Source organism: Cygnus olor, chromosome 7 (genome assembly GCF_009769625.2).
Source record: "Cygnus olor isolate bCygOlo1 chromosome 7, bCygOlo1.pri.v2, whole genome shotgun sequence".
Classification (NCBI taxonomy): domain Eukaryota; kingdom Metazoa; phylum Chordata; class Aves; order Anseriformes; family Anatidae; genus Cygnus; species Cygnus olor.
This window is the reverse complement of record NC_049175.1, coordinates 1,870,400-1,893,530: the sequence shown is the minus strand read 5'-3', so window position 1 is coordinate 1,893,530 and position 23,131 is coordinate 1,870,400. Positions and strand designations below refer to the sequence as shown.

Genomic DNA, 23,131 nt, shown 5'->3' with positions numbered 1-23,131 from the left:
TGCTGTAGAAACATACAGTTGGCAGGTACCATGATATCAAGTGAGAGATGACACCTGAAAAAGAGGAAACATTTCTGCAGTCACAAAGATTAGAACAATTTGTGGGAATAAAGAGGAAGCCAGCAAAACTGTCCCAAACTGGGTCATGCAAGGTCGCAGTCAGGCAGCACAGGAGTGATTTGAGAATGACTGAAAACAGAGCAATCAGAAAGGTTAGCAAAATGGAGCAGCAGAAGAGTTCCCTATATTTACAAGCCAACATACCATCATTACAACATATCAAAATAGACAAATTAAATACCCACCCTGCACTCTTCCAAAATCTCTGCATTCTGGTAGGGACAAAGCCTGACAGAACTCATGGTTAGAACAAAATCCATTTATCTACAAGTTCCAATCTATTAAAAAAATATACGTAACAGAGCAAAGCAAGTTCTGCAAACTATTTAAACTTTAGTTTGTTCTTTTTTTTATGATTGAAATTTTGATTTTGAAGGCTTCTCAGGCCTTAGATATCATCGGTCTAACATCCAAAGAGAGTTTAAAAAAACACACAGGGCTCATTTGAAAGCGATCTTCCATTGAGAGAAAATATATCTATGAAAGAACAATAAATACAGCCTAATACAGGCTTGGTAAAATAAAGTTCTGTAGAAATATTCTGTGACTTGTGATCAATGATGAGTTTTAGACTTCTACTAGACAAGATTAAATCAGGATAAGAAACATTGCTGCTCACACCATGAAGCTGCTATTTACATCTTTTGCAATTATTGAATGCCATGTGCGTCCATGCATGGTTTGGGGGATTCCTAAGGAATCATAGACACTTTCCACACCAAAAATAAATAAAATCCCTGAAAAAAAGGGTCACAGGAAATTTTTCCTGAAACTTGCCATTCAAGACAATTTTAACAATTCTGAAAGTGATGAACAGTCAGTAAGATGTCCTTACCCATTTCTCCAGAAGAGCTATATTCAACTTTATTGAAATTTCATCTTCAAGATTTGTTTTCTCTTCCAGAAGGCACGTTTCCAATACCCTTTTCAAACGTTTCTGTTATTCTGCCTTATATTTCGGAAACAGGTAAGGTGCTCAGAATTTTTGGATCACTTCAGTTTAAAATATTTTTGAGATCCGTAAGGATAAAACAGTTAAAGGATGTCTGCGAGTACTATGCAGGAAGAAAAAAACTGCTAACAATCACAGAAGATTACTACGGAAAAATAGATTCCAAGATGAGAAACTAAAACAAAGCAAAATTAGTATAAGCAATCTGGGGACTTGCTTTAAACAAGAAGGATATTTATTCCTCCAAAATTCCCTTGCTCGTCTATGCAGCTATCAAGATGTGGACAATGATCTTATTTAAAGTATTCTAAACATATTTGAAGACTATATTGTTTCTTACATTGTTTGCACACAGATGCAAATGTAACATTAGAAGCTTGGAATATTTTCACAAAAACAGTGAGCATTCAAACACTTCTGTACTACCAAACAAATACCTTCAAAGGTTATTATCCCAACAGTTAGAAGGCAAGCTCAGAGTTGCAAACATCAGCAGATAGATTTAATGAGTATGTGTAAGAATGTTGGGTAGGGAAGGAGTAAGAGAGTAAGAGATTGGAAGATACAAAACTATTCTGCAGCACTACAACAAAGTATCCCAATGCTTGGAAAAAATAAATAAAAAGAATTAAAAGATCCCCCCTCAAAAACCTAAAATAATAGCACAAAAAACATTCACAGAGCAAGTAAAGCAGAACTCAGTGTAATTTGAGTCCAGACTTTAATCTCCACTAATTTAACAAGAGAGTACAAAATCGTGGCTTCCACCTTAAGAATGACCCAATCATTCTACAGAATAATAATGACTATAGGTAATTTGCTATTAAAATAGTTTTAAGAGTACACAACTGACAAAGGTGCCTAAATCCCAAAGACTTTCAATGAAAAGTTAATGCTAAACAACAGAAGCAAAAATTAAAACGTTGTTTACATACTGATTGCAAAGGGTGAAAAAAAGGTGAATTACAGATATTAGAGTAGTATTGTATTTCATTAAGCAAATTTTTGTATTGTAACCTCAGACTTTCTTGTCCTTAGCTGAAATATTATCTGAAGAAAAAAAAAAAAACACTCAAACTAGTATAACTGAAGTTTTTATGGGTCACATGGGATGCCTGCTGCCACGCACCAGATGTGTGTAGGAAAAAAAGGGGTCAACATATGATATTAAAAAACAGTGCAGTTTCAAATATTTTAAACATGATGTCAAGTGCATTCAACAGGTCTACAAATGCATTACATTAGCCTAAATTTAGTAGGTGATAATTGAAATCAGAGATCTAGTCGTTACCACTGACATGTTTCTAAATACTACCCAATAAATTTTTGTCTGTTTCAGATTCTGTATGACAGCTGGCAGTTGGGAAGGCGGAAATCGCCAAGGGGGTATGCACACACACATGTACGACATTTTTATATTTAAATTCTAGTATCTTCCCTTTCTAGAGTTAATGTAGCAGTGACAATACTGTCATACAAGCGCACACTTCCATAGCTGAATTCTAAAAGCTGATTTTTTTCTGTAGGCTTTACCTGGCATTTTGCAGTAGGCACGAGGCATTGGACAGTATAATATCCTATCTCTCTACAATTGTATTTCCCACACATGAATTTTCACAATGAATTCATTCACTTATCTTATAGAAATGACATCTGTTCTTCCTAGTTATCCTTACTGAACATATATTTCTTTCCTAACTAAAAAATAAAGAAAATCCACCAACAGTCTCAGTCCACACTGTTTTTGTTACTGTGCTTCTTTTCGTGTGTTTTTGGTTTTTATAATTATATAACATTCAGCTAGGAGGGAACAAACATGAGTAAAAAACAATCCGCCCGAAGGCAAAAAAATGTACCTCCATGTCTACAATGAATTCAAATCCTAACCTTCTCTTCAGTCTCAGATGGATCATCAGCCTTGCTGATATACCTGCTATCAAGTAATATAAAGTGTAGCTATGTAGCACATGAAAATAAACTACTTCCAGGAGCACTACAGAAACAGTGGGTGGACAGGTGTCACCCATCACTCCTGATAACATGTGGAAGTGGTTTATGCAAGTTGGTATGAAGGGCTGAAAATTACACTTGGCTTCTACAGTTAATCAACAAGGCTTCCTCACCTCTCAGTTGCGCCCTCTGTAAAATGGCGAGTGTTACCTTTCCAATTCTCAAAGGAAACTGAACATGAGAAAACATTGCTAAAAAACATGCCTGAGAAGATATGCCTGGCATTTCACGTAATGCCACCAACTGCATGGCTTTTGACTGGAAATTTAAGCATTAGAAATTAATTAGTTAGAACCTTTAATAAGCATTAATTAGTTAGAACCAATTAAGGTTGGAAACAGAAAAACAAGGCTTCCACTAATAAAAAGTTGTTCAATTAAGGCATGTAAGCCTTTGTATACAAACAACAAACACTCTGTAAGTTTCATCCGTTGTATTCTTTTAAAATGACCTCTAGCAACATGAATTCTAAAGGACTTGAATTTTTTTTTTCTAAAGTGGGTTTTTAAAGACACAAACCACCTTCCCTCTTAATTTTTAAAGAAAGATCTCCTTACAAAGCCACAGTATTTCTATCCAACATGTTAAAATGAAAGGAAGCTTTATGCTAGTCATTCTTGGCTTTAGACACCAAAGACCCATAAAATTACTAGCACCCATTAGAAGTATTTAATTTTATTTCAATTCTTGAGACCAGTAACAAAAACTGCAATCAACATTAACCACAGACTGCAGTAAAACAGCTTGGAGGCTCCTTGGAGATAAACATAGTTACCAAAGACAAACAAAATTAGAGAGCTCCATATTTGATAGTGGGGAGGGAAAAACATCAATTAGACATTTTTTCTACTGCTCAAATATTTGCTGGAAGCAAGTTCCTAAAAAAAAAAAAAAGAAAAGAAATAAAGACAAATCCTACAAAGTTATCCTATATCACATAGGTATGAAAATTGAGAATTTCTACAATCTACCAGACCAATGGCTCTAAAATGTAAAAACAAGTAATTCTAAAATTAAGACTTTTAACAAATTATTGTTTAGCAACATCCTGAAACTTGAACATATCCAATCTCACTATAGTTCAAGATTTAGTCCTTCCCTGGGTTCTGTCACAGTCCTCAAAAACCCAAATGCTCATACACGGCCACTCAGAACCCCAAGTCGCAGGTCATTTTGGAAGGAGTAGAGCATCTCATAGCACCTATAGTGTATTGTTTTTCAAGTTGATGAATTAACGTTCATCTATCCTTCTCATTACTTTTGACCCAAAATAAAAAGGATAATGGTGGCCTTTTATGACATTTTTATTCTATTCCCCTTTCCACCTCCTCCATTAAAGCATTTTCCTCTTTTTCACTATCCAATATTAAAAAGTCATTTACTGCAATAAAGGGATTTAGTGATTTGGGAGTAACTTTTGTATAGTTTACACCCTCTAGACACCCCAGAACTCTGTTAATAATTTTCTTCCTATTAATTGTGTCATCAACTCATAGCTGGCTATGCTTTTTATTTCATTATGTTATTCATCAATCTAAAATAGAAATATAACAGAAAAATTTATTGGAAAGGAGCAATTTCAATGTTTCAAAACAGATGCAAATCAACGCCAGAGATGCTACAACGCATATTTTTATTGAGACAGTTCTATACATGTCTGAAAAATGAACTTGTAATAAATAAACTCATATTCTGTGGAGGTATGTTTTTTCCCTCCATCTTACGAGCTAATTATGCCAACACAGCCTAACGTTTTCCTTAATGCCTTATAAACTGACCCAGTTACTCAGAAAGTATTATTTTTAAATTGATGTGATAGATGCAAACCGGAATGTTCGGATTTCAATTCTGGCACCAATTCCCAGATCCCCTTCCCAAGTAATTTAAGGACTTCCTCCCGATAGTTTTTCATATTCTTTTAACTGACATTTTATCTTTATACAGTATCTCAGCAGAATGAACATGCACTAAAACAATGACAGCCCTTCTTTGGCTGTCATCTCTCATTCTGGCAAAGACAGATGTCTTACACTGGCTTATGCCAATAATAGAGCCGACAAAAAACAACAGAGACTACCTGCCTCTGATGTAAAGGCACCAATTCACATTTGTGACACTCATTTGTCAATTAACAGATTTCTTCCATTGTTGACACATGGGACTTAAAAGATGTGGGCTAGAATGTGATGAATTAAAAAAGACAGATGAGTAAGCTATGAGCTGCAAAGTAATACTATAATGTGCTTTAGATAGGAATATCAACTGACACCCCTGACAGGCCATACAAGGTTTTATTTCATTTTGCACTGTATCTAGGCTTCATACTTTGTCTTCTTTGTTCTCTTTTCATCAAGCTCCTAACATCTCATTCTGACAGCCAGAGACATTTAAGGCACTTTCGTTTCAAATGCAAGTTAGCGTACTTGATTTGTCATTAAAATGCAAAACGATTGCCATTGCAGGTAAATGTAGGTATGCTTAAAAGGTTGTATCTGCAAAGTAAAAGCTGAAAATGGTTTCTGGCTGCTTTGCTTAACTCTTTCACCTGCCTCAGAGTTTTTCTAAGGCAAGTATTACTGTTCTCTAATAGAAGTGTAGCAGCACCTGCAGTTTCATTCAGGGTGCATTTTAGTATATTTAAATAACATAAAAGCTTTAAGTTACGATGTCAAATGCAGAGAACTACTGTCAAATTTACACATTGGGCCTTAGTATGATTTACACAAGAATCTGAAAAGAGTCTATCACTCAAAGCCTTCTAGGGTCAAAGCTCTCTACTCTTACACACTCTGTTAGCTAGACAGTGAGTAAAAAGCTTTTTGTTGTTGTTTATTTTTAATAGACTAGTGGTTGGCTTAGCTGAAATCATCAGTGAGAAGATTTTAACATCAATTCACTGTCTCTGTTCAATGACCATTTAACGAGACATGAAAGCATTAATATAAATAAATAAAAGACTCTGTAGCACAAAACAGATTTAAAAACATCGCAGAAAAATATACCTGCACAGGATAGAAATGAGGAACACCTAGCTTTCTACATACACACAGCAATGTGAATTCACTACAACATGAATTAGGTTAGTTCTATTCAACTGGATATAAACAAACTTCAAGGATCTCACTTGTGTTCAGCAAACGACCACTAGGGAAAGGAAACATCTGAACAGAGTAAGTTCAGGTATTGTTTGGTTTTAGGAACTTACAGATGAGCCCTTAATGTAAGTCCATACCTACATATCTTTTTTGTTGCAGACTTTCTTGTGCGTTTTTACTAGGGAAAAAAAAGGTTGAGAATAGACTATAAGAATTTTCACTCAAGAATGAGTCTTGTGTGGAAATCTGCAGTCAAGAAATCATTTAGGAATTCTGATTTAAATTATGACTTCATGGTACATCAAACAAGAGGTATAGAACCCACAACACTCGATGCTTCTGTGTATACAGCGAAGCTTACTGACCAATTCTGACACGATTCTGGCCACTAGTAACATGCATCTAGCACAACACAGGAATTATTTATTCGTTCCAAGTTAAATAATAATAGGCTATGCTGTAAATACAAGTACCAACTTGATCATTACCAGCTATCCTGAAAGGTTTCTAGTTCTACTCTTTCCTCCCACAGTCTTAATTACTTCCATTGCATGTCTGTCTACACAGAAAAGGCACAATGAAAATAAAGTGCAGAATGGTACCTTAAAGCTGACTTCACCCTTTTACTTTGGCTTTAAACACTAGGGCTAGACTAACCATGATCATTGTCTACTGTACCGTAACACACAAAGAAGTACTTGCCCATTACATTTAGCTCAATACAGGCACATGTCTGCTCTGCCTTCATTTACCAGTTAGTAGAAAGTGAGATAAATGATGGCCAAAAAGAATCCAGAGCAATGCATTTGTCCCCAGTTTAACTTTTGAAACTTCTGTTGGTCAGTCATTTAAGTGCAGGTGAAGCTCTTGTTTCAAAATACCTGTGGTTCCAGTGACCAGAGTCTGTCATTCAGAAGCAAAGTAGTGGTCTGCATTAAATGGGTTGACATAGATTCTCATTACAGATACGTCCACATTTTAAAAACCCTACTATTAGTGGTAGTAAGTCATATCAACAAATGGTCTGTCATTTAAAGGAAAACAAAGAATTAACAGTAAAAGAAACCAAACTACCCTCTCACATTACCCACTTAGGCTGGAGACAATTTAGTAATTGTGTACCTGGTAGAACCGCAACCAGTGCTACCCACAGGAACAGCTCTGCTAGTTAATGCCTGGCTCCCGATATGAGCAAAATTGTGAAGAAAATAGTGTATTTCAAGGGAAGCAATAACATCTTGTTGTACCTGCACCCAAATCTCCCAGACAGCAATAAAATGCAGCAAGTCTACAGCACCTTCAGCAGCCTTCTCCTGATAAACGGAGTTGAAGAGGAGAGGGAGAAACGAAGGAAAAGATGGAGGGAAAGAAGTAAACTGGACAGACACACAGTCTCTCAGTTGGGTAGTTCCCATTTCTTAGAAAACGTACTATTTGAACATGTTTTTTCCTAAAGCCATTCCAACTTAATCACCTTCACACATGACTGTTTCTGTGCTATTCCAAAGTACTTCGCTGTACAAGATAGAGAGTGTATTAAATGCAAGTTAATAGGTAGAAAAAGAAAGCGTTCAGATCCTTGAGCAGCTGTAATTTTACCATCCAGACACTGGACTGTCAAATTATCTTAATGTAACTGTATTGGAACCAGAGTTTTCTGAATATTCATTATACTGTTAATCCCTGGCACTTCCAGAATAACTCTCCCCTCAGCCTTTAAGTGCTTTAAAATAATCAGTACATTTTATCACTTACGTAACTAGGTCAAGTTTTCATCCTTTCTCTCCAGCAAAAAGGTCTTGTAAGTCCTAGGAGCCTAAAGCACAGCATCCTCATGCAGTGCTGATGCGGCCACATGGCCTTGACACTGCAGCAGGTCTTGGATCCTTCACATGTAAATGGTTTGAGGACAATTTTGCTATATGATCACCATGTACTTTAAGAGATGCATTTCTGCTGTTGAGTATAAAATACCTAGTATTTAGCGTATAACCAAAAATAAACGAAAAAAACTTCAGAACACTGTCACCAAAATAAAATTTCACCCCTCTAGCCATATCTTGGTCATAAAAATTTGCTCTGTTGCTCTAAGTAGGTAATTGGATGCTTCCAAATAACTAAAAATATACTGGTCTTGAAATCTTGCAAAAAGGAAAAAATACTAACAATGAGTAAATATCTAAACTAATAACTAAAGAAGTAGTTTAAGTGACCACAAGTACACGCTTCCCTTACAAAGAATACACATGCTATCTTTGCTCTTTAAAGCACTGGTTGGAAAATTTGATTGAAGAAATTATTAAATGTAGGTAACATCTAGCTTTTCTGTAAAATTCATAAAATGAGTTCCCTGTTAGCATGTCTGATCACAGATGTGAGAAACACTCTGTAGCCAATAACTTAGGCTCAGACGAGGATCTCGGTGAAGTAGTAATTTATTCGCAATTGCAATGGCGGGCATCCCACAAGCAGGAGCGCACCTACTAGTCACACAGTACGGTTTATATACTTTATTTCTCGATGACCAGGACCCTCCCCTGTTTCGCCATTGACTGGGTAATCCAGGTTCACAACCTATCCAATGCTTCACAGACAATACATGGCCTTCAGTTGCCGGCCTGTTAAATTTCAAATTTCTTTTGACTTTCTTACTCTTTGAAGTGGTAATGTTTCTTCACTTATCTGACTTGACACCGTGATTTTCACCTAATTGTTCTAAGGAGTCTGGTTCTCTGCATTTTACAAGGTCGCCTGCTAAATCTTCTTATCACTGCAAGTGTATCTCAATACCACATTCCTTACCTTTAAACAATGTAACTCTGCAAAAACAACATTTTTATTCCCACACAGATTAGTATTCTAAGGGAAAGGCAGCTCACATTTCTGAAAGTAATTTAAAAACATTGAGCACTGAAGTCTTTTCATAGGATGTATTCACAAGGAACTAACAGCACCCGTTAGCCCAACAGCCAAATGGCAAAAGCAGAGTTGGCTTATAAAATATGAACCTTATTTTTAGTATCATTAAGTACATTTTAACTAAACATAAGCCACATCTTTTAACATTCAGCAAAGCAAGCACTAAAGACTAGTGCTTAATGCAAATTCAGAAATTAAGAAATTCAGAAATTAAGGACTGAGCATTCACACACACCCCAAATTCACATTCACCCCCAAAAAAATAGTTTGGAGTTGACAAGTAATAAGACAAATATTCTCACTCTAGTCTTCAGTATAACAATATTGACAGACCAAGAGCCTGACTCTTACCAAGTCCAAATACTGTGAGTTTGTACCTATGCCAAACAGTCCATACTAAGAGATATAAGTCAGTAACCACTGGAATAAAAACACCATGCTGATGTAGCTTTCCTCCTATCAGCCTCATTCAGAGCTGATGCCAAGACCAATATTAAATACTTCTGAAAGTTTATGGAGAAGGGAGAGGAGAAGGGAGGAGGGAGTTTAAAAATAAAACACCACAAGAACATAGGCAGATTTGGATAAAGAAATCACAGGGGAAACAGGTATTTGTAATTTCTTGAGTCACTTAAGTACTTTTTCACCGAGATTGCTTCCATTTTATTCTAATTCTCTCCAGTCAGTTCCCTCTCCCATCACCCACCTTTGATGTTTTGCATCTTTTTCTGTTAGCAAACTTAAATACATTTTTTCTATCTTAAGTACAAAAATGTTATCGCTGACAAAGCCTTATTTCAAGTGCTAAATCTAAGTAGATCAAATACTAATTATCACCCCCAATTTTTTATGTATTAAAGACAAAATATAATATACATGTATTATATATAAAAGCATTGTAAAGACGTTATATAGAAGATACTGTTTCGCACGTGTGCGTATGTGTATATAATGCCAGTAAACTACTTCTGATGACAGCATCCCTCATGCTTTCAATGGAAAAAAAAAATGGAGGTGTGCACACATTCAAGTACTACCACCTACCAGTACAGCTTAAATACCAGCTGCACAAGAGAAGACACTGGAGACTTCAGCACTTGAAGAAGATTTATTCCGCAGTTCAGTCCAATGATCAAGACATTATCAACTCCCCTGAGTTTTGGATAGGTTATAAATTATTATCCAACATTAGATATTTTGCATCTCTGATTTATGTTCTTTTAAAAGTGATCTCTATATTCTTTCAACAAAGCAAAAGTTCTTACAAACGTGAGCAATGAGTGGTTTAAAACGGAACAAGCTAATGACCATATTATGAAGCATATTCACAGCTTCCATTTATGGACTCAATGGACAAATGAAGATAAAAATGGAGAACAAACTGTAAAGAAAGAAAATGACAGTCAACAGATCTTCCAACTCTCCAGTAAGCAACTCACTCGAAGTAAGCATGATCAAGGAGAAAGACAATAAAAAACAACAATAATAAATAATAAAAATCACAAAACTTCACATGACTGCCAGCTTCAGTTCATAGTAAAAGCCTGGAACTGAGCTGTAACACTACATTAACTATGACCTTAAAGACAGTATAATTATTGTTTAACATGTCTAGTTTGACATACTTGCTCCTTACCCTGAGTAAAATGCATGGCCCTTTTGCACTTCTATGATACTCATTCTTCACACTTCCACTAGCTAAGGGTTTGCGGTTTGTCTTTTTAAACTGAAAAATCAACTCCAAGATAATTTATGTAAAGATGATTCATGTAAAATGAAAGACCTCAAAAATGGCACAAACCACACAAGATAACATACAGGAAACAAGCAATACATAAACGGAAGCATCAGACAGATTTTTGTGCCAAATGCCAACCAACTTCTTGTAACATTATCACTCAGCAGGCTTGTTGAATACTGGGGGACAGATGCCTTTCTAACTCAGTAATGGTTAGCAAAACTAATCAAGTTCTTTACATCTGCAATTAGACACTGGGAATCTCGTGTATTGCATTAAAGACAACAGAAGATACCTTTCCAGCAAAACAGAGAGGAAAAGACAGAGACAGTAGCTTCAGAGTAAATGCAGGTTCTTCCTTTCAGTCAAGCTCCTTGTCCTCAGATAACAGTTATTTCTGCAGTCCTTGGCTCTTGTTTCACAACAGCAGTCATGAGGAAATACTGTTTTAGAGTAAGAGAGATTAGGAAAGTCAGAAAATAAGAATGCTCCACCTGATTATTTCACCTATAACATGCTCTTTATATGCCCTTTTCTTTAACTCCCAATACTATGTAAGAAAGGAGTAGTTCCCAGTCTCAAAATCCACAGTCACCAAAAGTCAAAAGTCACCAAACCATTACCTGCTCTCTATCAACAAATATTATTTGAAAACTAAAACAAGTGCATCAAATTATTTCTTGTCCAAATGCCAACATTTTTCTATATATTACAGTAGTTTTCCATTGACTGATTTTTTCTCAGTCCTATATCAGATTCCTGACAAAAAACAAACTTTTTTGTTAAAGATTGGTTACAGTTCTCACAAGAGGAGATGAAATGACTGTTCCAGTGCATTAAGCCCTCCAGGTTTCCAGAGTAAGCACAGAACATGCGGATTTAGCCTCCAACATCATTCCAAAAACCCACTTCGATTTCATGAAGAAAACTAGACCAAGAGAAAGCAGTTCACTCCCCACTCATTCAAATTCGAAGAAAGTTATATGATATCAACATCAGTTCACTGGGAATGCTGTGTTACAGTCAAAAAGCTTTATGAACAACTTTGAGTCAATGGGTGCCTAATATGACACCCCCTTTTTAGTTCAAGTACAAGGACTTCATTACTCACCTTTATCAAGTAGTACAGATTTCATCTTTTCTCATGATTGCAACAGCCCCATGGAGATGGATGTCACCAAGAAAACAACACCCACCACATTAGCATTCACTAGCTACATTTAAAGATGTAACAGTTCAAGCTCACAGTTTTATTTTACTTAACACTGAATTGTGCAGTATGTTTAATATTTTTACCAGTTTTAAAAGCTCCAGTAGTCCCTCCCAAGAATTCTCTACTACACAATATGAACACACGCTGACACCCCCCAAAGGTTCAAGCAACAAGCTTTTGCCCAATTCTGCCACGTGATATATTCTCAGGACAACTCTTTCCACAACGTTTAGCCTTCTTGAGAAAAGCAGAACAGAATACCATCTTATGTTCTGATCTGTCAGATATAGTAAATCAATGGATAATGGCCAGCACTGGGGGTCAGAGGTATATATACTACAGTGTTTTCACAGTCTGTAAGTGACTATGTGGCCATAAAAAGTCAAGCAAGGATCAATGGACACAAAGAGAGGCTGTTGGGACGACAGAAGATAAAAACCACCAGTACAAAATTGAAATAAAACAATTTATAATCTAAGTTTGCCTCTACATATCAGCAAGACTGGAAAACTAACTTATCCATCAAAACAAAACAAAACAAAAAACCTTACATCCGATGCACAGTGTATGAAAATCAAACTCAGGTATTTAAACACATACCACAAGCCACGAACTTGATATTTTAAAAATTGGTTCGTTCACTTATCCCCTTCATGTCAACAAAAAAACAAGGACAACAAAAAAGACACAGCAGGAAAATATACAAGCCAGAAAAGCATACACAGAAAATATTCTGAAACGGCAAATATTCCATACTTACATTTAAAGCTGACAAAGTAACAGAACACAGGCACAGCTACTGCATGAGAGACAAAGTAAATCTTAATAGTATTTTTTATTATTATTCAAAGTTTTCAAATGCTAAAAAAAGTTTTCCTTACACATTACCCAGATCACATCTGGTTCCTGTTGAAATGTTACTTTTCAAAAGGGGAAGGCATGGCGTGAGGGTAAAGGAGAGGAAGAGAGAGTAAGGAGTGTATTTAGCTTTTATTATTATACTTTGATCAGCTACCCAAAACAGAAATACTATTTGAAATATAAAATCTTTTTTGCTACTGGTAATAATCTCCTTACATTTTTGCACCTATAAAACTTTATCTTATACAACTCCTAAGGTTTTACTCACATATAAAGTAAACACATCATCACATTTGTCTCAGTTCGTCCAGTAGGATACAACTATTTCATAATTATTTTAATAGAAAGATAATTACGCATCATGTAGTCCATACAGATTAATAAACATGTAAGACTTCATCTGAAAGACTACGTCTATAAATTTTAAATAATTTAAATGACTCCTTGTATATAAATATTCCATTTAGCAAATTGATTTTCAAATTGATTGATTCTAAAGAGTGCTAGTGTACATCCATTTTCTGACATTCCTAACATTTCAATATTACTCAAAATATAGCGCATCATATGCTTTACGGTAGGACACCCCTAATAGGCAAACTTTAAGTATCCACCTCTTGAACTACAAACCTACTCATTAGATTTTGCTACATTACCTCAGTAGCAAAACTATCAAGAAATCATATATTTCAGATTGCTTAGCTGCAGCAAATGCTCTCTCTTCATTGACGTGTCTAGATACAATTCCACTTACCTTGAAACAATAAACTAGATCGAGTACAGAATTCATGCACATTTGTAAACCACACCCTGTTTCCTTGCACTAAGAAAAAAATCCCAGTTTAAAAAAAAAAATACAAAATCTTCAGTACCTAAACATATTAATTCTCTTTCCTTATAGTAAAATGTGGTCATGCTTGAAAGAAAAGAAAAAAAAAGGAGTGAAACAGATTAACTGCATAGCTCCAATACTCTTATTTCAGACAACATACTATAAATCATCTTGAAACAAAACAGGCAATTATAATGTGCACAAACGTTATGATACTATGCATCTATACTGGTCTGATGGTTCTAAATTATTGAAACTGATGGCTGAACAAGAGCATATTGTTTCAACACACTTGGACTACTTGAACAATTTCAATTTTTTCTTTAGCTGTCCAGTGCTGTGCAGACCTCTCTAATGTCAATAAGAAAATAAACAAACAAAAAGATATTGATGTCTCTTAGATAATTCAGGCCACATTTAAGCAGATTAAAATACATGGCAAAAACTTCTGTAGCAATGTATTTTTCTTGTGAAGAAAAACAGCCTTTTTTTCCCCTCAATACTCTAAGAATTATCTAAAATTAAAGTACATACATTTTCCTTCAGAGCATTCAGTGAGAACAGAACAGCAGCTCCTTTTTCCTTTTAACCACTACCCCATATTTCAATCCTCTTCACCTCAGTATAAAAGAAACTGAAGTGAGAGCCATAAGACAGAATCATTTCAAAACACAATCAGCTATTTGTAAACAATACACTTTCTCCTTGCAGAAAATCCGCAACTGCTAGTTGCAAGAAGCAGCAGCAAGTAAGGTAAATCAATTAGCTTGCTAATTTCTCACCCTCATTTATTTAGCTCTGCACTGTATTTGTCGTAATTGACTATAATTATGTTAATTACTAACTCTAGCATAATTACTATATTTATTGTCATTGAGCACACTATGTACCCAAAGCAAAGCTGGTATTTGTCGGGCATCAAAAAAATAAATAAATAAAACCACACCAATGTCAGGAGGGGTTGCTCTGAAAACTGGCTGATATACCTTCAACAAATGAAAGGGCAAAAGAGATTTCATGCAATGCTAGTTTGAAAGCATCGGTTCATTAAGGATATTAATTTTCTGATAACTACACATTTAAGCATGACACACTGGAGCAGTATCTACGGGATTTAGCAATTATTAATGCGTGACAGTTTCAAATGCTAAGTGAATCAATTAAACAGCAGCATTCACAATTTGAGAAGAGATAACTGCTTCATAACTGCCTAAGACTACAATTTTCACATGACAAAAAAGGGCCATTCAGGCTCCTTCAAAACCTGACAGGTCAAGAAAGAAGTTTGAAACAAAAGCACCTTATAACCATCATCTCTCCTCTTTACTTGTCAGATCAACTTTGCTAGTGTCTCCGCTGAAATGGCATCACCATGCCAGCTGCCACAAGGTGATTTTTCATGTCTTGTCAAAGAAATCTTTTATTCTATTTGCTCTGCATTAACATGTTACATTTATTGATCAAGCCCTTTCTGCAGCCACAGCAGGGCACTGTGCTCTTATGCCTAAGGGGGCTTTGATGTCCTGGTGACATTCTAGACCGAATAATGCACATACTAAATGGATTTAATGCAGAAATGTGTTTGTGCATGACAGCTACATTAATAACAGCCCCTCACACTGATAAATATGCAATTGCTACGATTAAGAGTTACCCAATTATGGTGAAAATATTTTTCTACCTTATAAATAAAACCATCAAAAAGTTTTAACAATAGTGCATTTTCTTCAACATTTTAAAATGCTATAGAGATCAGTCTAAAGGCTTTTAAAAATATGTCATGCTTTGTTTTGAATTCTGGCTTTTATTTCCATCTCTCTTTTGTTGTTCATCTTCCTGTGCTGTGTGCCTTACTGCTGCACAGACTGGGAAGGTGGCAAGAAAAAAAAAAAAAAGCCTCTTTCGCATACTCAACTCAGCACGGAAAACACACCTTGCAAAACAGAAGCCCAGTTTCAGGCTGCCACTTGCCTATTTCCCCAGGCAAGAAAACAGTAGACAGAAGATAGAAATAAACAGTCTCTAGTCCACAGAGAGGATACTACAAAGCCTCAGCCTCACAAAAGTCGTGGAGGAACATTCCAGACTAGGATTAAAGTTCAAGGGGATGTTTTCATACATAGACCATCTTAATCGGATGGTGGAAATATGCACAAGCACACACTGTGCAAATTATTCATGCTCCTAGCAGAAATAATCTGCACCCTAGAGAGAGGAAAGAGATATCTGTATCTCCCTGAGCACAATTATTGGATTAATCCTCCCTCATTGGCCAAGATAAAAGATTCACTCTCCCTTCCACTTCACAGTTTAGAGCCTGAAGAAATCTCTGTAAGAAAAAGAAAAATAGTTCACGTTTAAAAACACACAAATAAAAGTGGACTTCTCAGTGAACGAAACAGTAGATGTTATTTATAAAGCACGACACCTATTTTTGCAATAACACTGACATCTGTTATTCAGGCACTGGAGTGCACTTAGCCTTTAATGTGAAGGGAGATATTTAGCACAAAGTTATCTAGAACAAATAAAAGAAACTTTGAATAACTTTTTTTCTCTTGCCACAAAAGAGCAACATGTGTCTTTGTATTTCACCCAAGCCTCTCCTTCCTAACTACGTTACATCCTTACTTACATGCTTATTCCTTTCTTTCCTTCACCAACAATAATAATTTACCTTTTTCCAATGAAATCTTTAACTTCTAGTGATCAACAATAGTTTTCCATTCACCCTTGAAATCCTTTTCAGCAAAGCTTCCCAGCAACACTAACACTGGTACATCAGTGACTTTTCCTTCCTGTACTCCATTCTTTCATTAAATAATGAACTGGGAACTGGGAAATAGCTTTCCACGTATTATAGAAAAAAAAAAGTGGCCTTTACAGTACTCTATTACCAGTGAAGACTATTATATATAGTTACTATGAAAGACTCAGAACTCGATTTTCAAAGCAAAACATCTCTGCTGCTGAAACATGCCTTATTTAAAATACATAGTACAAATAGTTCATTTCTAAAATAGCTGAAAATCATTACCAATATCAACTCAAAACAGCTGCTCTAACTCTGGCCATTTTACTACAAACAAGCACACCAGTAGGGTTGCAGAATCAGAGCACAATTTAGGTCAGAATGGGCATCTAGAGCTCATTTAGTCCAATCCCCTGCTCAAAGGAGGGTAACTTCAAAGTTAGATCAGATTGCTTGGGGCTTTGTCCAGTTGCACTTGGAATATCACCCAGGGTGGAGGGCACCACAGCCTCTCTGTGCACCTCTTCCACTCAACCTTTCTCAATGTGAAGTTTTTCCTTATAAGTAGTTGGAAATTCCCTGTGACGACTGCCTCTCCTCCTTTTGCTGTACACCTCTGACAAGAGCTTGGCTCCATCTTCTTCACGACCCCCCATTAGTCCAAACATAGACGACATTAGAAACTGTTTAAACAAAATCTGTAAAGAAAACAGCATAAGAAGAAATAATTCACAAGTGGATAGCAGTGGTCTGGAGTTGAAGGATTTCGGTCCGCCAGAGGTGTGAACAGGATAGAGAATACAGTGGTACCACATCTTGCTGATTACAACTACCGTGCTTTGAAATACACACCAATTTTCGTGCTTCATACACAACTGTTACTCCTCCTTTTTCCCCACCCTCCCCACAGAAAGTTCCCTTTTGCAATTCACCTCTCCTATCCTTCCTTTCCCTTCTGGTCAGGAGAGGAGATGAGTAACCATTGTAAGACGTAACGGTCACTTGGTTTTGGCTGCCAGAAGTGAGAGAGAGAGATGGATCCATGCATCAGCCAGGGTAATCGAGGGCAGAGACCAATTCTTAGAAAAAGGCAAATAAGAAAAACAAAAATTCTTTTAAAGAGCAACTATTTGTGAGTATTTAATCAAGTGTCATTAGCCTTACCACATCTGATACAAAGAAAATTTAGTGCCTATGTAGGCCCTAATTTGTATTTAATAAAGAGGAAGAAAGAACCTGGACAGAACCCTAAGGTCAGAAAAAATTGGTGAATAATATAATTTTCTCCATATAAATTTGCCAATACAAAAGTACCAAGCCTACCCCCTCCAATTTAGTTCTCCATTTTTGTGCACATTTACGTGTTTACGTAACACAGAAAGAGAAATGGGAAAAATCTGAGAAGAAAAACACCACACATGAGAACACTGAATGCAGATGATTACTCTTCATTGCAGAAAAAAAAAAAAGAAGTGCCATCACAACCAATAATAAATTAGATGATATCCCTAAATTTTTAAAAAATCATTATCTAAATATGTATCAGCTCAACAAGCTAAAAAAAAAAAAAAAAAGGAGGCAGGGGGTGGGTGGTGGTAAACAAGCAACTCCTTGCTTTGTTCTTAACAGCAGGTTAATGTGTTCCAGAAATACAAAACAGCATCTATTGAATAAATATATATGTTATTAAGTGACAAATTTAGCACAAGTTGTTTGAGTGTAAAACAAGTCATAAAGCATAGAACGTTTGACTAATTTGTTCCTACTTCCCTATACAGTATTAGCCAATCCTCCTACGCGTTTTCCAGCATACCTGGACAAGCCTCTGAAAACACATTTTTTTGTCAAAAGCCATAAATGGCAAAATAACTTACCTGGCTCTATCCTGACTTTTGCAATCAAGTTACCTGGATTATCACAGTATAAAAAGCACTGTAAGTCATTAAAGTGATTGTTGAATCAAGTATAACATTATACATTACATTCATCATATCGGTTGCATAAGAAAGTTTTGTGACACCTGTATCATGCACTATAAATTAATATTTCTGATAAGAGTCTTAAGTGCACAAGCATGCATGTGTGCACAGTAAAGACTGCAAATCAACAACTGCACAGGACTTCTGGATCTGAACGGAGACTGCTGTCTTGCAAGAAGCATCTGCTGCCAACTGATCAAAAAGCTGAACACATTACTACAATGGATCTCTCTCTGTACACAACAACACCTATGACAGCAATGTTAAATAACATGACTACAAATACTGGTGCCCACAAAATAAAAAGTGTCCCTCTACACTCAATTTCTAAAACCGATCATTTAATTGTTAAATTGTCAGAATTTCTATTAATACTTATGTTACAAGATACATTGTCTGGTACAAGAGGATGGTTCCTTCCCAAAATACACTCAGGAGTAGCCATACTTACAGAGGGTAGGACAAACCCTATATGAAAAACAACACAGAAAAGTTTGTTAAGTAGTTATTTCCTGACACTGAGAACAGGTAACTAGTAAGCATTTTAGCATCTCTCTGACTCAGATACTAGTTCTCAAAGATTAATGACCACTGAAATAGCCTTTTTCTTTCAAAAAAGGCACACATACTCCAATCTAATATGAATCATTATAGTGAAAATGAACATCTTTACTACAAAGAACTTTTTCACTCCCCTTCTATCAAGCTCAGATTAATTTGCATCTCCAAGAAGAGTGTAGCAGAATCATGAACGTAATCTGGTACCTACCCAAGACAGACAACCTGTAAACCCCCTCATTTGCTAGCTAGACTTTACAGCCCGAGTTCAGGGAATGTTGAGCAGAGAGTTTTGCAGGAGGCACTCCTCAGAGACACATACCATCAGCAACAGCTTCAAGAGACACATGCATCCTGCTAATCAACACTTCAAAACCAGCACTGTATGTTCCTCTTTTTGTTAAAGGGGTATTCAAGTTTAAAAAAATTAATATCAAACACACATGAAAAGCTTACAGAATACCACTGACTTCAGCCGGAATTGAAGATAGTCTTACAGATAATCTTACACGTCTGACCCAACTTAACTTACATCCAGTGGAGTTCATTTAAAATACCTTAGTCATGAAATAAAATACTACCACAAGTGTCTCAGGTAACAAATCCACTTCCTGTCTTCTTTCTAGCCTCTAAGCACTATGTCCAAATACAACAGCTGATATGCTTATTTCTAGAACTACTTGAACTTCCCACCTAATAAATTCTAATAAACTGAGAATTCACAGCCACTACCATACACCTTCTTCCCATAGCACAGCAATCCAAAGGCAGCCATCAAAAGTTGCTACACATTATGTGTCTACTCAAAGGATGACTAGCTAAGTGCCTTACAATTAGCATATTATATTAATGCCAGCAAAGCACAATATTATTTTCATATGTGGTAGGAGTGATGATCGCCTGCCTTCTTCAATCAACTTATGCCTTTGATGACAGAAATTCGTTGTAGAAAGTAAACCTCCTTATTAAGAGTTAATCTTAAGAAAACATTAATGCCCATATCACATTAATATGAGCTTCCCCAAAATAAGCTTTTTTTTTTTAAAAAAAAAAAAACAGGCCTCCCTTCCCCAAACCTGATTTCTGTCCTTAAAATACTTTCAAGTTTAACAAATTTTGAATTTGTTTTGTCTTTTACAAAAGCAACCTATCCTGCATCAAAAGTTGATTGCAGCTATCTGAAACACTAGCCCTTTCTACCTTTTCCCACAAAAGATTTTAACACATTTTTCTCCCTGTATCCCAATAAAGGCAAATCATCCCTCCCAAAAAGTAGGTTAAGTAACAGTGTTTTGGGGGATAGGGAAGGAAAGAAGGGATGAAAACAGATTTGAGAAATACATCACCAATTAAGCTCCATAGTACAGGCAATTGACTTCAAGTGTAATAGTATATTACATCTACATTTAACATTAATATGCTACTTTATAAAATGAACTCAGAGGAGCTGTTCTTCAAATCATACACTGAAAGAAAGAAACAAACCCTGTTCTTTTTTTTTCAAGAGATAGTACCTCCAGAAAAGAAAGGAAGGAGTGGTCTTGTTGACATGTTAAATCTTAATACACATGCAGAACTTGAATTATCTTTGTAATAAAATGAAAAAATGTCAATTCCAGCTCCCCTCTTCCCCAAAATTCTCTCCTCTAATCACAATTTCCATAGGTACACAGTCATCAGCCAGACATAAGATAAATTTAAGATAATGGCAATCCACAGATTAAGTGCCTCTTCTGCTGTGCTACCTCCTGCATACAGGAATCAGTCTTTCAGAGTTTACGGTTGCTCAAGATAACATTTATTTGTGTTACACAAAATAAAAACCAGTGACTGTTCTCCCTAGAACAAGACACTAGCATATTACTTTTATGTGACTCATTCTTCACTAGTAGACTCTGGGCTTACCCTTAATGAAATAAAAGGAAAAAGTTAAGAAAGCTAAGAAAGCTACACTTTTTCTAAAATATATTACTACATGCCACTCCTTTCTCCCTTACTTACCTACAGAGTTCCAAATCTGAAAGGCACACTGCTGAACCTCACCAGGCTTCTCACACAATGATTAAATGAAAATAGATACTGTTTAGAATTCCTGTAATGACTAATGGGAATACTATAGAATCCAAAATCAATCCATATGTTAAAATAATTTAGAATTTATTTATAAACTCTAACTGCACTTAGCTTTAGCACTTGACTATACAGCTGCACGAAATAAAATCATATAATAAAAACACATCATCTGGGAAAAGAGTATTACAAACCATTTACAGTAATAACCAGAGATCTACAAATAAAAAAGGAAAGGAAATAAGCACACGTTTACTTGTTTTTTGTTTAAGAAAAATTCATGTTTGATCCCATTCTTCACTTCTTCAGGTAATGTTGTTTATTTTCCATTTTGAGCAGAGAACTAACCATAAGCTCCGCACTGACATCATTTGCATTAACACCAGAAATTTACACTCACCTGGTTGCTTGTGTTCCAAAAGTAAAAGAAAAGGAGACAAACATTGTCTATAAAACAGTATCACCCACTTGACAACAACTATGTATGTTTCTATTTTGAGAAAAACAAATAAATATTATGGTTTTGGAGCTGGTGTCCCAAATTGCACTTAAAAAAAAAATCTATACATTACAACATACCTCAACAAGTTGAAGCTAAGATCTAGTCTTTTTGCCATATGTCCGTATTTTCTTCCCAAAAATTCTGGAATTTCTTCACAGTCTTGACTAATGTAGGACACCTGAGAATTAGAAGCAAAAAGGAAGCATTCCGTAAGTAGATTATTTACAGTTTCCTGTCCAGATTCTGCCTCATTGATCCAATGAGGACACACAGTATAATAAACATTCATTACAGCTTTGAGCTTCTTCTGTTTCACTGCTAAAGAATCTATCAGTCTCATTTTTCTATCAATACAGTCAGCTTAATACTTAACACGTGCATAGCCCTACGTACAACGTAGCAGAATTTTATTTCAGATAAAAATTATTTGATCAAATACATTGCATTTATTCCGTTAAGTAGTATATCATACTCCATTCCACTATTAATACTTTGATCTATCATTACTTCGGATTACCCTTCTGAACACCCTAAAAGAAAAATTTGTGAAAGATCAGCAGACTTCCAAAGGACTTTCTAGATTGCCTCTCAGTATGCAAAACGCTTAGAGATCACTTCAGAAAGTTTGGTCCAGAAACACCTAAGCATTGTACCATCAATCCATTCTCACAGCTGGTCCTTGGGGAGATTATTATTTTCAGAGGTATGCTAGGGACAGAGCAGGAAGGCTGCTCAAAATCTGAGAAATCAAGCATACAGCTTTGTTTGGACAGTGGTGTAAGTCTTAAAGGTCTCTGGCCTATGTCCTGAACACCTATGTTCAGGTTATACTCCTCGTTATACCCAAAATACTTGTCAATGTGTTTCCTCCTTTCCGTAGCTGTCTATCTGACCCACCTTTAAAAAACAGAGGAAGAATTAGAGGTAGAAAAAAATACCTACTCATATTTCTTTTTAGCAGTGTTGACATAAGTGATGATATTTTCAAAAAAAAAAAAAAACCACAAACATATTCTGTCTGATGTATTGTCTTAGAAGTCTGGCTTAATTTCTTGAAAGAATCCCTACAAATCGTGCCAAACATACTCTCATACATGTATTGTCTGTATTGACTCATCCAACACCAACATTCAGATTCTGTACTAAAGAAACACTGGTTGTCCTTAGATGGCAACCTGCTAGTCAGGTGGATTTCAATGCTCTGTTAGACCACTACCTACAAGATACAGCTGTTACCTCCATGTTGAATGCAATTTTGCGATCATACATCACTGGTGTTCACACACTACAGGGTGTTAGGTAAAAAAAAAATACGCCAAAGGGTCAAATTCTGTCTTGATACTACTTCATTTTTTGCTAAATAGAGACTCCTCTGCAGAACAGACTGACAGTCTACTTTTGAAAACCATCCCTGTTTCTTACACTCTGAAAATGATTGCAATCTAACACAACAGTATTGCATCCACTTTAATTCACTTTGTTCAATACCCTAAGCAAACAAAGCTGACTACAGTGAATTTTTTTTTTTTA

At 35.9% G+C, this 23,131-nt stretch overlaps 1 protein-coding gene across 4 annotated transcripts in view; it reads right to left on the bottom strand.

The window, feature by feature from the left end:
- Nucleotides 1-23,131, bottom strand: part of LRMDA (leucine rich melanocyte differentiation associated) — a 691,516-nt gene that overhangs the window by 640,960 nt on the left and 27,425 nt on the right. For all 4 annotated transcript variants that reach the window (XM_040564606.1, XM_040564605.1, XM_040564607.1 and 1 more), the window contains one exon: nt 21,679-21,779. In XM_040564606.1, the coding sequence (XP_040420540.1) occupies nt 21,679-21,779 (101 nt within the window). Of the gene's footprint in view, nt 1-21,678; nt 21,780-23,131 lie in introns of those variants that run through there.